Genomic DNA, 15,506 nt, shown 5'->3' on the forward strand with positions numbered 1-15,506 from the left:
TAAAGTTGCGTGCATTTGAATCCCGGGGCCTGTTACTATAGGGGCATGAAGCGCGAAGTTTCCGTTCGAATTTCCTACGGGGTTGCGGTCTGATTGGCCAGTTCGAGGACGGCTCGGAGCCGCGATTGGCTGAGCTCCCGGAAGCCCCGAGCCCTGGTTGGCCCTGGACATCTCGGAAGCTGGGAGTTAAAGAGTAGCTGGCTCTGCTGCCGCGGCGGCTGCGGGACCCGGGGGAGCCACCTGCATTCTCGATCTCTGCCGATCCCGACCGTGAGGGTAGTGGCTTCTCACCCACGGCCTCTAGGTACATGTGTTGGAGGGGGCTCCCCCTTCAATTCCCTCATTGTAACGAGATAGACGTTTTCCCGGGCTCCTTGCTCGCCGGTCCGCCCGCGCCGAGTGTGCCTCAGGAGGATAGGGGGGAACAGGGGGATGTGGAGATCTCTGCGAACTTCCTCTTTCCGGCAGTCCGAGGCTGCCTTTGTGGGACTTCTAGGCAGGAGCATTTCTCCTTGGGGGCACCTGGGTGTCCAACCATCCCTCCTCTGGCTTGCGTCCTGTCATGGAAGCGTTTGACATCTCCTCCCCTCCCGGGGAACGTGAGCCTGTAAATGGCCCAGCCCTGGCCGAGCATGTTGTTTTGGAGTAATCTTTTGACCCTGAGTTGGGATAGAGAGAAAAAAGAAGGTTGGTTGAGGTGAGGCTCTGGTATAATCGTGCTTGGACTTTATTTAGGTGGGTTAAGAGGGTGTATGCTTTCCCTCTGTTGGTTATCTCCACCTTGTCCTGTGTATGTATCTTGTTTTGTACGTAGTTGTTTGCATGTGTTCTGTCCCATTGGACTGTGAGCTCCGTCTGAGCAGGGACTCTCTTCTGCCCTTCTTTGTATCCCCATTGCTTAGCACAGTGCTTGGCACACAGCTCCTGAATAAAATATTCATTGCTTGACGGGGCCGGGTTTGCTAGAATACCCCAGGGGTCTTATCGATCGAGGTAAGCTGTGTAAAGAGAAGTTTAAACTGATTGATTAGGCATGTGGCAAAGTTCCTCATTGGGGAACTAGATTTTTTTTCTCATGACATGCGGCCATCCTCTTTTGTTAGAAGCCACATTTCTTTTTTTTTTTCTTTTCTTTTTTTTACTATTATAGTCATTTCTTCTTGTTTTGTAAAGGATTGTCGTGAATGCCATCGTCAAATTTTTAATAACAGGAAAACTGATGATCTCATGATTTTCTTTCAGTTTTATCACTGTGCTATGGGAGATGTCAAAGAAACCAAAATGCAAATAACACCGGAAACTCCAGGAAAGATCACTGTCCTAAATCCTTTTGAAAGTCCAAGTGATTATTCAAGTCTGCAAGAGCAAATCGTTTCCAGTCCTTCTGCTTTTAAATCAACAAAGTCTTCATCAGTAAGAACTGAATCATATAACTTATAAAAGTATACATTCAAATAAAAATATTTCCTCACTACAGGTAACAGTGTGACACTTAGGGAACATGTTTATTAATAATAATAATAATATTAATAACAATAATAGCAATATCTTAGACTCACATAGTGCTTTATAGCTCCAAGCACTTTGTCTCACAGCAGCCTTCTGTCAGCAGCATATTATCTCCATTTTAAGATGAGTTCGTTGAACTTAGACTTGCCTGTAGTCTCATGTTTAGTAAGTGCCAAAACTAAGAGTAATACTTCTATCTTCTTCTTTCAAAGTCAGTGCACATCTAAATCTTCATTGTTGCCTCCTGTGTTGGAGTTTGTGAAAAATATGAAGTTATTTAAGTTTCCTAAGTTTCTTCAGTTTTAGCCAAAAGTAGTATTTTGGTAAAGCCTTGTGGATGGCCTAAAAAAAATAAAAATTCCTTGGAGTTCATCTATTAACTAGACAAATTTTATCGGAAAGTCTTAACATCACAGATTCTATCGTGATAATGCATTTAATTAAAATAGATTGGGATTATAATTTTTATTGAATTTCTGGTAAAGTTCTCTGATGTCATCTTACTATGAAAGTAACTCTAAATTCTTAATAATTTTACCAACAGCATAAATTCTGGCAGGTTTCACTAAGGTAGAAAGTCTTTAAGTACTGTTTCAGTGCTCTTCAGGATCCAGTATAGAGGAGTTTATCAAGAAGAGGTTGACCGTTAAACGATGAATTATTTGTCTATGCTGGCCTATGAAACAGATAATTCAGTGGATTTGTGATCTCATCATTGTAGGCTTTCCTTTCAGAAATCTATCTTGTAACCCATCTATGTGCCCTCATCCTGTAAAATTGGACCACATCCTCATGTAAATTCTTAATGAGTACCCCATCCAAACAGAATCTTTTTCTACATCTCTTGAAGGTGGGTCAATACAATGAAAGACAAAGGCTGTCCTTCATATATGGCTGCCCACTATTTAGTGTGGGTTCCATGCTGGAGTTGGAATCTGGAAACCTGAGTTCAAAACCTGCCTCTGATACTTCTTTGCTTTTTGACCATAGTTAAGTCACATTTTCCTTTTCCCTCATGAAAGTGAGACTTGAAAGAATCTATGTAAATTGCATTGCAAACTTTAAAGCATTATATAGATGTCAGCTCTTAGGTGAGGTAGCATGGTATAGGGGATGGAGTACTTGACCTGGACTCAGAAAACCTAGGTTTAAATACTGCCCCTTGACATTTAATGGCTGTCTGTGTGTTCCTGGACAAGTCACAGTGAGCCTAAGGTTTGTTTCTTCAGCTTTAAAGTGGGGTAATAATACATGTAATAACTACCTTACCTCGTCCTGAAGTTCTAATTTGGTAATGTATGTAAAGTGCTTTACAGACTTCAAAGTACTGCACAAATTTTAGTTATTATTATCATTATTTCTCTGTTTTGCTACATGATTTTACCCGTCTTTTCTGTGATCCATTTCACTGACATCCTCTGTACCTCTTCTTTCATACAGTTCTTCTTTGTTCATATGTTTTGTTTAAATCCATTTTGCAGATGAGGAAACTGAGACATACAGAGAAGTTATCGAATTTGTTTAAAGTAACATAACTAATGTGGGCAGCTAGGTGGTGCAGTGGATAGAGTCAGGCCTAAAGTCAGGAACACCTGAATTCAGATCCAGCATCAGACACTTAATACCTGTGTGACCCTGGACAGTCACTTAACCCTGTTTACCTCATTTTCCTCATCTGTAAAATGAAATGGAGAAGGAAATAGCAAACTGCTCCAGTAGCTTAGCCAAGAAAACCCCAAATGGTGTTGTGAAGAGTCAGACATGACTAAACAACGACATATAACTAATGTAACATGGCAGGGATTTGAACCTAGGTCTTCTGACTCCCATTCCAGTGGGCTTTACATTATATCCACAATTTTTTCTTAGCATATTTCTTTGTTGGGAAAAGTCAGTCCCGATATTCCTACAATCCCATTAAATTGTGAGCTTCTTCAGGACAGAAACTCTTTTACTATTCTTTGTACCCTCAGCACTTAGCACAATGCTTGGCATATAGCAAGCACTTAAATTCTTATTTACTGAATGGTTGGTATTAATTTATTCAAAATCATCATTGTGGGATGTTTGATTATTTAAAATAGAAATTTAGTCAGTCAATTTGTCCATATTAAATTACCTTTTATTCTTAATTTTAGTAGTTTTTATTCTAATTTTGGAAAGGCAAAATATCATAGTAGATGTTAAGGAAGTTTAAGGAGACCTAGGTTCAAGTCCAGCATGAGGTGTTACTAGCTGTGGGCTGATATTTTAACCTCTCAGTGCCCTAGGCAACTTTCTAAAACTAGTTACTGATAAATTGCTCCTCTAGGTTGATGGAGAGAGTTTCCGTACTAGGTTTCCCTATTCTGATCAAATCATAGCATTGCCCTGCTTCTTGTACCCTTTTGCCTCCCCCCTTCCCCCAAGAAAAAACCCTAATTTTCATGTTTCATTAGCTTTAGAGAACATTGTGTTAAATGTTGGTTGCTCCTAGTCTTCCTAAAGGTGACTTATTAGTTTTTTGATAGAATAGTATACATTGTGCAGCTCCCTGTTTTATTCATAAATGTTTTTTTTTTAAAGACTCCGGGGAAATTTAGATGGTCTATTGATCAACTTGCTGTCATAAATCCTGTGGAAATAGACCCAGAAGACATTCATCGTCAAGCTTTATATTTAAGTCATTCTAGGTAAGTTTTCCTATACTTGCATTGAAGTGTAATAACCTGCTCTTGAAAAGTAGTGGAAAGCCTTTAAATTGATATAAAGACGGCAAGGTAGAGTAATTTGTGCAGATTCACCATGCCAGATACAGATGTATTACAGGGATGTTTCACTTTCAGAGAGTATAGATTGTTCCAATTCTGAATGGGAATAATTCTCCTATGACGATAAACTTAGTCTTGCAGATTTTTAGAAGTCACGTGATTTTTCTTACAGTTGTAGGAAAGGATGTATTAGAATTCTTTACTCCACACACATCTCGTTAAGCTATCCATTACTGGTTTTAAGAAGTAATTAGGAAAATACTTATTTCTCAGAATGTGAGGGAAGCAGAGCACTGGTTTGACTGCTTCCCATAAATAGGAAATAGGAAACAAATACTTTAAGAACTTCCCAAAGAGTATGGAAACTTTGGCCTGAGGGTAGCTAGTGACAACCCCAAATGGAAATCTTTATTTACATATATATTCAGTGTGGCATAGGGAAAAGTATACTGAACATAGGCTCAAGAGACCCGGGTTTTCATCTTGGCTCTCATGCTTGCTATGTAACAGTAGGTAAGTCCTATTAAGTCTCAGTTTCCTCATCCCTAAAATGATGATGATAATATTTGTACTATCTACTTCACAGGATTGTTGTAAAGAAAGGACTTTGTAAATATTAAAATGTTATGTAAATGTAAATTCTTTTATATAGATTTTTTACACATAGTCTTAGTCTCTGGTGCTGTGATAAGCTACCATCTTTCCTCTTCCCCAAGGCTTAATCCTTGTCATGGAAAACAGCCAATTTTTCTGGCTTGAGTCTTGCCCTAGAAGGAGGTAAGGGAGACAGGTCAGTTTTTCATCTATGGATTGAGTCTAAGATTCCCATACTGATGAATTATTTTGATAGGGTGCATGTACCTATTATATAGAGCCATGGGTTGAAACAGCTGGAGAACAATCAGTATCCAGATAGATGAGAAAGGGTAGCTCTTCTAAACATGAGGTCCCAAACTCAAAAAGAGCTACATTCAAAACATTGTCTAAGAAGGCGATAATACGGAGTACTATGTAAAAATAGTATACAGTGTCCAAGAAGGGCTTAAGCTAAAATGGAATCTGAGTTCAGAGTAATACCCCAATGAACAGAAGTTCAGGGTAGAAGAACAAATACAAAAATTATTGAGTGTCAGCAGCCACATGAAATTTTTTCACCCAGTTTGATGATAGGTACTATTGCCCTTTTTGGCTAGAGGGGTAGGGTTGATGAACTCCATCTGTGTCATTGCAGTTAGAGACTCAGGTGATGACTCTTCACTTGTATTTGGAATATAAGCAGTGCTTTCCAGAATGCCAAATTTCATGACACTCCAACAGCCCATCTCTTCTGACACCACTAGGCTGTTGGTGGCATGATTAATATGTAACAGAGATCTTGAAAGAGTTAAATCAGAGACAGTTCAAAGGGCAATAGAAAGACTCCTTAGTGGTCGTCAGTAGTTAGCAGCATGTTCCTATTGACAACTTGCATTCAAGAATCGACAAGCTTTTGTTGTTGTTCAGTAGTTTCAGTTGTCAGTCATATCTGACTCCTTACAACCGCATTTGGGGATTTCCTGGCAAAAATACTGGAATGGTTTTCCATTTCCTTCTCCAGCTCATTTTACAGATAAGGAAATTGAGGCAAACGGGGTTAAATAAGGGTCACACAGCTAGTAAGAGTCTGAAACCAGATTTTTTTGGACTTGGGTCTTCCTAGCTCCAGGCCTGGCACTCTGTCCATTTTGATACCTAGCTGTCCTATTAAGTGCTTGCTATGTGCCAGTCCTTATGCTAAGCATAATACAAAGACAAATGAGTCCCTGCCCATTGGGCACTTATATTTTAACAGAAGAAATGTACATATTTAAGTATATACAGATAAAATAAATATAATGTAGTTTGGGGAAGTAGTTTACTAGCTTTGAGAAGGGGAATGGTTAGTGAAAAGGAATGGAGACAGGTGATATAGCATCCTTTGTGTGTGGAGTAGCAAACAGGCTGCTACAGCTGAGTGTCAGAGTGAGGAGGAAAATAAAGTTTAAGTAGACTGGAAAAGTAGGATTGGAGCTTACCCTAGAGGACAGGGTCTTTTAAAGACGTGTATAATGGAAAAAAAAGATGAGGGAAAATAAGTTGCTAAAGTAGATGGTACACTGGCACCCTTTAAGATGTAACTATTTAAAGAATAAACGAGGGACAATCTCTCCTTTAAACTTTATCACCATCATTTCCTATTGTCTCCAGGCACAAATATGACTTGCCTGCTTATTAAGGCATTAGAGTGCTGCCTCTAGTGAGTAGTAGTCATACTGTGTTTTACCTCTAGCCATGTGCTTCAATTAATAGCAAATATTAAATGCTTACTATGTACTAGGCACTGTATTAGGCATGGGAGATACAAAGACAAAAAATGAAACCGCCCCATTCTCAAGGACCATATATGTTCTACCGGATCACCCACATTCATGATAAATTGAAAAATCCAAGTTTTTTGAGGGAGGAGACTAGCAATTGGGGGAAATCATGAAAGACTGATAGACAGTGACAACGGAGCTGATTTTTGAAGGAAATGGTATTATAAGAGGCAGGTGTGAGGTGAAAATACTTTCTAGCCAGAATAGAGGCAAGAAATAGAAAAATAAAGCATGTCTTGTGTAAAGAACGCATATATAGTACTGGAGTGAGAGTACTTTACATATGTAAGCCTGGAAAGGTAGGTTGGGGCCAGGTTGTGAGGAACTTTCAGGGCCAAATAGGAGTTTATAATTTGATCCTAAACCCAATAAGGAACCACTGGTGTTTGAATAGAAAAATGGTGTGCTAAGACCTTCACTTAAGGAAAACCACTTTGGCAGCTGTGTGGAAAATTGATTGGAGAAGGAGACATTTAAGGCAAGGAAACCAGTTAGGAATCTATTGCAGTAATCCAGTTGAGAGGTGATGAGGATGGCTACTTTGTGAAATTAGGCTAGTAGTGAGAAGGGATTGGATTTGAGAGGTTATGTGGAGGTAGAAATGATAAGATTTGGCTACTGACTACATGGGATGAGGGAGAGTGAGTAATTGATTGGCATAGAGATGGCTAACCTAAATGACTAAGAATATAATTATGCCATTGATAGAAACAGGGAAGTTTGGTAGGGGTATAGGGCTGGGGGAGGGAAGATAATGAGTTTTACTTTTCACCTGTTGAGTTTGAGATGTCTGTGGGACATCTAGTTTGAAAAATCCAGTAGGCAACTAGTGATGTGGTATTGGAGCTTAAGGGAAAGACAAGGGCTGGTTATGTAGATCTGGGGAACATCTACATAGAGAAGATAATTAAATGGGAGCATATGGGAGCTGATGTAGTCACCAAGTGAGGGAGTATATAAATAAAAGGCTGGCACCTTAGGGTGCATACAGAGTTTGGACTTATTATATGACTAATGAAATGGCAAAGGAGACTGAGAAGAAGCAGAAAGGTAGGAAGACAACCAGGAGAGAGCTGTGGCAGGAGAGAAGGATCCTGGAAGGGAAAAGCAACAAAGCCAAATGCTGTGGCAGGGAAGGATCAAGAAGAATGAGCTTTGAGAAAAAATTTAATCCTATTTATTTTGGCCTTCTCCCAAGGACTTTGCTTCATTGGTGATTCTTCCTTTCTCATGGCTATGCTTAAACACCAGCTCTTTCCTACTTGCCTATATATATGCTGAGATCTTCATAGGCTTTCACAGTTGTGCCATGTCTGTTTCCTTCCCTTTGCTGCTAGAAGCAACTGTCTGATATATTAGATGAAATGTTGGGCTTGAAGTGATGAAGAGTTAAGATATGGCTTCAGACACTTAGTAGCTGTATGACCCTGGGCAAGTCATTTAATCTCTCTCCTCTTCAGGTTCGTCACCTCTAAAATGAGGGAGTTGGACCAAATGGTTCCTAAAATCATAGTTCTAAATCTGTGATTCTTGGAAAAGTTGTTTCTATATCTATCTTTACAACTGTTCCCTCGTTAACCTATTTTAATTGTGTTTTTGTTGCAACTACTGAGTTTACCCTCTCTGAGGTCGATGATGACCTCATTATCCTCTCTAATGGCCTTTTTTGAGTTTGGATCTGCATTGAATTTTCTGTCGTTTTTGTCATTGTTGACTACTTTTCCTACTAGATACTCATTCTGTCCTTGGGTCTTAGTGATGCTGTGCTCTCCTGATTCTTTTAATTCTAACCAGTCTTCTGATTTCTTCAGTGGCTCTTCAGTTTTTTGACCCTTCAATATGGGTGTTCCTCAAGGTTTTCTATTCTCATTTTTGGCAATCTCACAGGCTGAGCATCAAAGAATTGCAGATTTGGAAGAGACTTCAAAGATTTTGCCTACTTCGGCTTGTATCTGAACAAGAATTCTCTGGAACGTAACTTACAATAGTGATTGAGCCTTTCCCTGGGCTTCCAGTAAGAGAATCCACTTCTTCCTAGGGCAGCTAGATGAGGCTGACGACTTTGTACAACTCTGCCTCACTTAAACCCAGTTTGTGTGCAAGTCAAAACATCACCCTGTGATGTCATCAGTCCTTTTCAAAAATGAAGGGCAAAGAATAACAGCTTTTCCTTAACCAGTCTTAGGTCATTCTGAGTTTTAGGGCTTTTTTTTTTTTAATTGAAGGAGAGGAAATTGTGAAGGTGATTTTCAAGTGCTTTGGCATTGGGAAGACAGCTAGAATAAATTTGGGAAGCAGAATTTTGAGAGGGTCTGAAGAGTTGAAGAAGAGCCTGAGTTGAAGGAGGAGGAGAAAGAAAGGGTTCATTCAAGCTGAAGAAGAAAGAGAGCTAAAGTTGATGAATGAAAAATCAGAGTGGGAAGAAGTCTTCATTCATCAGTTTCTTCCCATCAAATCTTACTTTTATTTATGAAGTCACCTTTCACTCCTTGTTTTATGATCTCTAGTTATCTTATTAGACGTACTTTGTGGATGTGAGACGTCTGAGACAATGGTTTTGATTGCTGGCTATTTTCTTGGATTCTGTGTCCTATAAATTTTTGAATTAACTCCTTTTCTGGAACAGCTTCCTTTCTGTTTAACTCCAAGTGTTAAGGGGTTCTTTTTTTCTTTCTCACATCACATTCTTTCATCCTTCTGATACCATTCATGATTTCTCTCAATCACTTTGTTTCCACATTTTCTCCCTGATAACATGTGGAGAGGTGTTTGTTGAGCTTCTAAATCTTTTCTTCTAGTCTACATGTTAAGCATCAGTAGTAGTCACTTTGCCATGACAGAAATATAAGCATTACACTCTGTAAGTCACCACAAAATTTTCCCTTCTCTATGTACTTCTTCTTTGTTATTCTTGGTAATAGCTCTAGTAGCTGGTTGTCTCCATTCCTGACCTCTTTTCTGAGCTCTTCATATTGGCTTCAGGACATGGCCACATGGATCGTTCTTCATGATACTCATTGATGCAAGCTGATAAAATTATAGATAAAACCAAGCACAATAGGTAAGAGGAAGGATTAAGTACAGGTGATTACTACCATTTGCAAAAAATATGAAGACTACTAAAAATCCTTCTTCACAATAGCATTGAGATAGAAGCAAATAACTCTTGTATCTTCTGTACCAACTGATTGGATTAAGGTTGGAAAGACAAAGCCTGTTGGTTACTTTCACTCTCTTTTTATTGTAGTAAATAAATGGTAGACATCTGACTTAATTCCAGGAATATCTAATTCTTGATGGCAACATTCAGTGGCTATTTTTTTTTTTTTTGGAATGAGCAAACCTGAATTTGTTAGAGGTGGTGGAAGGCACGAAAGTCCTAAAAGGAAGCCAGAGAGTCTTTTTAGGAGGCTGCTCCAGCAGTTCCCTCCTGTATGTATTCGATGTTCTAGTCAAACTATCTTACTTGATATTCCCTGTACACTACATTCCATCTCTCATCTGTGTGCATTTTGCATAGACTGGCCTCTATAGCTAGAATGTATTCTTTGGTCTGATTCGAAGAGCTTTACATATATTTTGGATTCAGTTTTCTGTGTATGTTGTTCCTCCTAAATAATATCTGTAAGCTCCTTGAGGGCAAGGACTGTTTAATTTTTATCTTTGTATTTTGCAACACCTCTCATAGTGCCTAGCACATGTTAGGTGTAGCATTTTATGGCATTAGAATACTAATTTCAAGCTCCTAAACTTGTTTCTTCTGACTTCACTGTAGTCACTGGCACCACTATTCATTTGTATGTTTGGTCACACGTTACTTATTTTAACACTATCTTGTATTCTTTCATCTCTTATGTCCAGTTAATTACCAGGCCTTCTCAATTCTATAACATCTCTTGTGTCTATCTTCTCTTTTGTAGTTGTACTGTCACCACCCTAGTACTGTCTTTCCTTATCACATCTTACAGTTATTTGTGTTAATATCTTTTCTACTTACTAAATGTCATGGCCCTTGAGAATAAGGACTATGTACTATCTAATTTTTTTTTTCCTCAGTGCATAAAGTGTTTTGTACCCATTGAGAGTTTAATATATTTTTATTATAGTTCTTGTATGTGTCTTAAAGTCAACTGCTTCAGCCATTGAGACATGTTTAAACATTGCTTAAGATCTGACATATTGACATATATGTTTATTTTAGGAGCTATTTGTTGTTTTTATGGAGCATTATATTGATGGTGAAGAAGGAATTAATAAGGGCAAACTTCACATTTTCTACCTAAGTTCACTTCATCATTGTAAATTTTAGTTTGATGTTTAGAAGTCATAAGAAAGACAATACAGTTGATCATGTGAAATAAGTTTTTATTGGTATTTATATACTGAAAAATGGAGGAGGAATTTGGATGGTTATTTTCGTTTTCTGCAACATTTCAGTTGTTAGTATCGAAGAATAAAGTTTGTTCACGTGAATCTGTAATATGGTAAGATTATAAATAATTGTATAAATAAAAAGCCTCTTTTGAGAGGAAATTATTCTAATCCTATATTTTAATGAAAAGGAGGCAAACACTGAACAGTAAGACACTAATATTTTAAAGTATGCATATTAGTGTCAAGATGCTGGGTTTTTTGTAAAATAAAATTAAAATTTACCATCTTTGCATTCAATAAAATTACTACTTTGATAGGATTTTTTAAAATCTCCAATGAGATGAAGTAATGGCATGGTTATTTTTTTCTTTGCCTTATATAGAATAGATAAAGATGTGGAAGACAAAAGACAAAAAGCGATTGAAGAGGTAACTAAAATTGTTTTTGAACATGAACCTGGATAAACTTTTGTTCTCTGTTAATGTATCTACTTAGTACATCAGGGAAATATGCAGTTTAACTACTAGCTCTATCATTTTTTCTTTTGTCTTGGTCTTTTTTTCTACTTTCCTTTCCCTTTTGTAATAAACCTTTACCAAAGGTGTGTTTTTTTTTTTTACCCCTAGGGTACCTAAAAGATCCTCTTAGAATTCTAAAGATACCCCATAAATCATAAGCATCACCTTTTTTTCTGGAAGAATTGTTTAAATTTTGGCTGACCCTTTTTTTCTTGATCTGAGTTTCTTTAAGAAAAAAAAATCAGAAGTACAAACCTGCTCAGTATTTATGGGGATTTCCTGTGATTTGGATGTCATGAGTGTGAAAATATTACCAATAAAGCAGCTTTTCCTAAAGACTGTTGGCTTGGATGTATTAAAGAGAAAAGTACTGCATTACAATCATTATTATTGGCCATTATTTTATTCAGAACATTTTACGTTCCAAACTTTTCATTTAAAAGGCTTGTCTATAATTTAAAAACCAAATTTCCATTTAGTACATTGAAAATGATTTATCATTTTGCACACGTATGTGTGTGTGTACATGCATGTGTGTTTAAAACTCTCTCTGATGCCTGTGTAATATTAATGGACATAGGTTACTCTTTTGAGTAGGAGTTTATATTAAATTAAGTATATTGAATATTTTGAACTGATGAAAATCTTGATGGGAATGGATGGTGTTTTTTTTCCTTCCTTGAATACCTTTAAAGGTTTTTTAAATTATGAAGTGCATTTATATATTATAAATACAGGCAAGCTTTTTTAACCACCATAGAAACTAAAAACATTTTGACAATTACATCTTTAGTTTTCTGTAAACATAAAGTCCATTTTTCATTCCTTTTCCCTTCTAGCTAGTTCTTATATAAAGACACCCAGGTCCTCATGTGTTTTAGTATTTTTGTTGTTTTAGAGAATCTTTATGCATAAGATCTAAAATTCTTTGTTCCTCTTTTCCTTTTAAAAAAAGTCCTGTGTACACACACACACACACACACACACACACACACGATGTATGCATGCACACGTTTTAAAAATTGTAAGCCATTGTTTATCAGCATGTTTGTTTCTTGTAATTTTTGCCAGTTGGCTGCTAAAGTCTTAGGCTGTAGCATGATCAGAAACCAAATATTCCTGCGTTGTTTTCTGTATGCACTTAAGCAGATACTGTCCTTTGTTTTCCATGTAAAACTTGTTTTTAAAGTCTCACAGTACTCTCAGGTGTATCTCTTACTTACTAAGTACTATCATCTGCCTCCTTCATCTGGTACTTTCACATCTCTGTGACCCAGTGGCATCTACCCTTCATTTTTAAATATATATCAGTCATATAAACTCTTATTTTAGAAATATGCATTTTAGAAACCTTTACATACTTTAACATATATTAGTAATCAGTGCTTTGAGAGAAGAAATAAGTTATTCCTAAAGTGGTTGTTTTTAGTTATTTACTAAAAAAATCTATTCTTTTGAAAACTTTTTTGGCTATAATGTATATATTTCTTCTTTCTGAAATTCCATGTTAGTTTACCTTGTTTTGAAGTGGAAGCTTACAACGTAAAACTTGGAAAAATGTAGGACAGATCAAAGATTAGAGTTAAATATCTGAGTTGAATGATCCATTACATCTCTTGAATTGTCCTGAAAACAAAGAAAGTAGGGTAAAATATGTCTGCTGCCATGAACTGATTTTGTTTCAATTTTAAAGTAAAAAATGAAACTTCGTGCCTTTTTTGTCAACTTCTACCTGTGTGTATTTTGTTATATGTTTTCTTAATCAAGTAAGAATAGAAAAATCAGACTTCTTATTGGTTTTATTTGAAAAGAACTGATTTGCATCAGGATCAAATATTCTTTATCAAGTGAGTTTTTAGATAGAAGTATAGATAGCTAAAGCATTTATTAAGTGCTTACTATATGTCAGGCACTATACACATTTTAGTGAATCCTTAGTTTCTTTTTATGTTTGTAATTGGCATTTTACCCCTAGGGATTTTTTTATATCGATTTTATTGGTATTAGCTTCTGAGAGTTACCCACATATGCATATTTATTTATTTATAATCTGAATGGCTTCTTTAAGATAACAGACTAGTTTTAAAATTAGATGAATTTCTTGATCGATAGCATTCAAAGCAATTAATTTGAAATGTACTTTTTCAGTTTTGGCTTTTTTTTTCTTTTAGCAGTTTAGGTGTATATTCTAATTGATCAATACATATTGTATGCATATATCTTTGCATACACAAAAGACATTCGTAAATTGTTAGATGATGGTCAATGTATAAAATTACATTTTGTGAAGAATTGGTGTCTAAAAGTCTTTGATTTCTTCCAGTTTTTCACTAAAGGTGTCATTGTACCCTCTCCTTGGACTGATCATGAAGGAAAGCAATTTTCACAGTGTCATTCCAGTAAGTGTGAGTCTTCTTTTGAAAATGTTAAGAAAATTACTATTTAAAACTTTGTATTTTCCATATCTGGATTTGACAATGATTAAATATATGACCTTGAACATTTTTTTGCTTCATAATATAGTACAAAGCACAGTTCTTATAGAGGTTATGTTTGTTATCTCTTCCATAGAGCACACACATAACTTTCTCAGAATTTGATCCTTACATCTTAAATTTTACCAGACTTCCCAAGGTTGTAGCTTATATAGCTCTTCCTGAAATGTTGGATATTTACTTTGATGTTCCAGAAATGCTTACTTTTTTGTAAATTTTGTCATGTTCTATATGTGTAGCTAGGCACCTTCATCATCTCTTGCCTGGCTAATTGTAGAGGCTTCCTGACTGGTCTGACTGATTATCCAGCCTTTCCCTTTTCTAGTCCATCCTGCATATAGCTGCCATATTGATTTTCCTAAAGCACAAATTTGGCCATATTAATCTATTGTTTAAGAAACTCCAATTTTTTCTTTTGCCTCTAAGAGAAAATGGAAGCATCTCTTTTGGACATTTAAAAACTTTCACAATGTAGCTCTAACCTACCTTTCAGTGCCTGTATTTTCTCATTACTCTCCTTTCTGATCTAGCTAGACTGGCCTACTTGGTGTTGTCCTTGTACAATATATATCTCCCTTTCCATGCTTTTACATAGGCTATCCATCCCCCATCTTTAGAATGTTCTGTCTTCTCACCTCTTGAAACCTCTGGCTTCCTTCAAGGCTCAGCTCAAATGTCATTGCTTTCAAAAATTCTTTTCTGGTTCCTAATTTAATAGTACCTACTTCCTCAGTCATTTTGTGTTTGTTTTGTACATATTCTGTATCAAAGTACAGATTTTTTTTATCAGATTCTTTTAGCAAAACATTTGTATAAATGTCTCACTCATTCTTATATAGGCAAGGCAGTAATGCAGTTAGGTGGATTTAGAAATGGCCAAATGGTTGGCTTGAGAGTTGTCAGTAATGGCTCACTAGCTGTCAGTAATAGTTCATTGTCAACGCACAGGAGGTCTCTGGTGGAGGCGAGTGCCATTCAATCTATGCTGTTGAAGGATTTGAATACTTTGCATAAAGGCAGAGGTGTTAAATACATGAGCTGCAAGTTTGACACCTCTGCTCTAGAAGACTTTCAGGACTTTGGGTGGCTCGGGGTTAAAATCTCAGACTGCTGACATAACTTCTTCACTGCTTGAGTACAAAGCAGCCAGAAGGATCTCCATAATTGAACCAATTCAAGACATCCTCAATACCTATCTTTGTGTGTATATTTCTCTGCTGTGGCTAAGTAAATCTTTTTTTTTTCCTTTGGGTTAACTGTTGAATGACCTACAAGTGCCTCATTTTGTTCCAGTATTGAACCTAAACCAACAGGGTACATACAGGCCTGAGTCAGACCCAGCCCAGAACATGGGAATTTTAATGACTGTAGGCTCAATGTGAGTCATCAGTGTGAAGAGGCAACCAAAGAAACCGATTATTTTGGGATGTGTTAAGAGGCATTGACTCCTAGAAATACGGAGGT

The 15,506-nt window shown here is 36.9% G+C and overlaps 1 protein-coding gene across 1 annotated transcript in view; it reads left to right on the forward strand.

The window, feature by feature from the left end:
- Nucleotides 1-54: 54 nt before the first annotated feature.
- BORA (BORA aurora kinase A activator) overlaps nt 55-15,506 on the forward strand; it is a 33,422-nt gene continuing 17,970 nt past the window's right edge. The window contains 5 exon segments of the mRNA XM_078147700.1: nt 55-304; nt 1,243-1,413; nt 4,075-4,181; nt 11,412-11,457; nt 13,871-13,946. Of these exon segments, the coding sequence (XP_078003826.1) occupies nt 1,258-1,413; nt 4,075-4,181; nt 11,412-11,457; nt 13,871-13,946 (385 nt within the window). The 5' untranslated portion in view covers nt 55-304; nt 1,243-1,257.

This window comes from Phascolarctos cinereus, unplaced genomic scaffold (assembly GCF_003287225.1).
Source record: "Phascolarctos cinereus isolate Bilbo 61053 unplaced genomic scaffold, phaCin_HiC Scaffold_7;HRSCAF=346, whole genome shotgun sequence".
Classification (NCBI taxonomy): domain Eukaryota; kingdom Metazoa; phylum Chordata; class Mammalia; order Diprotodontia; family Phascolarctidae; genus Phascolarctos; species Phascolarctos cinereus.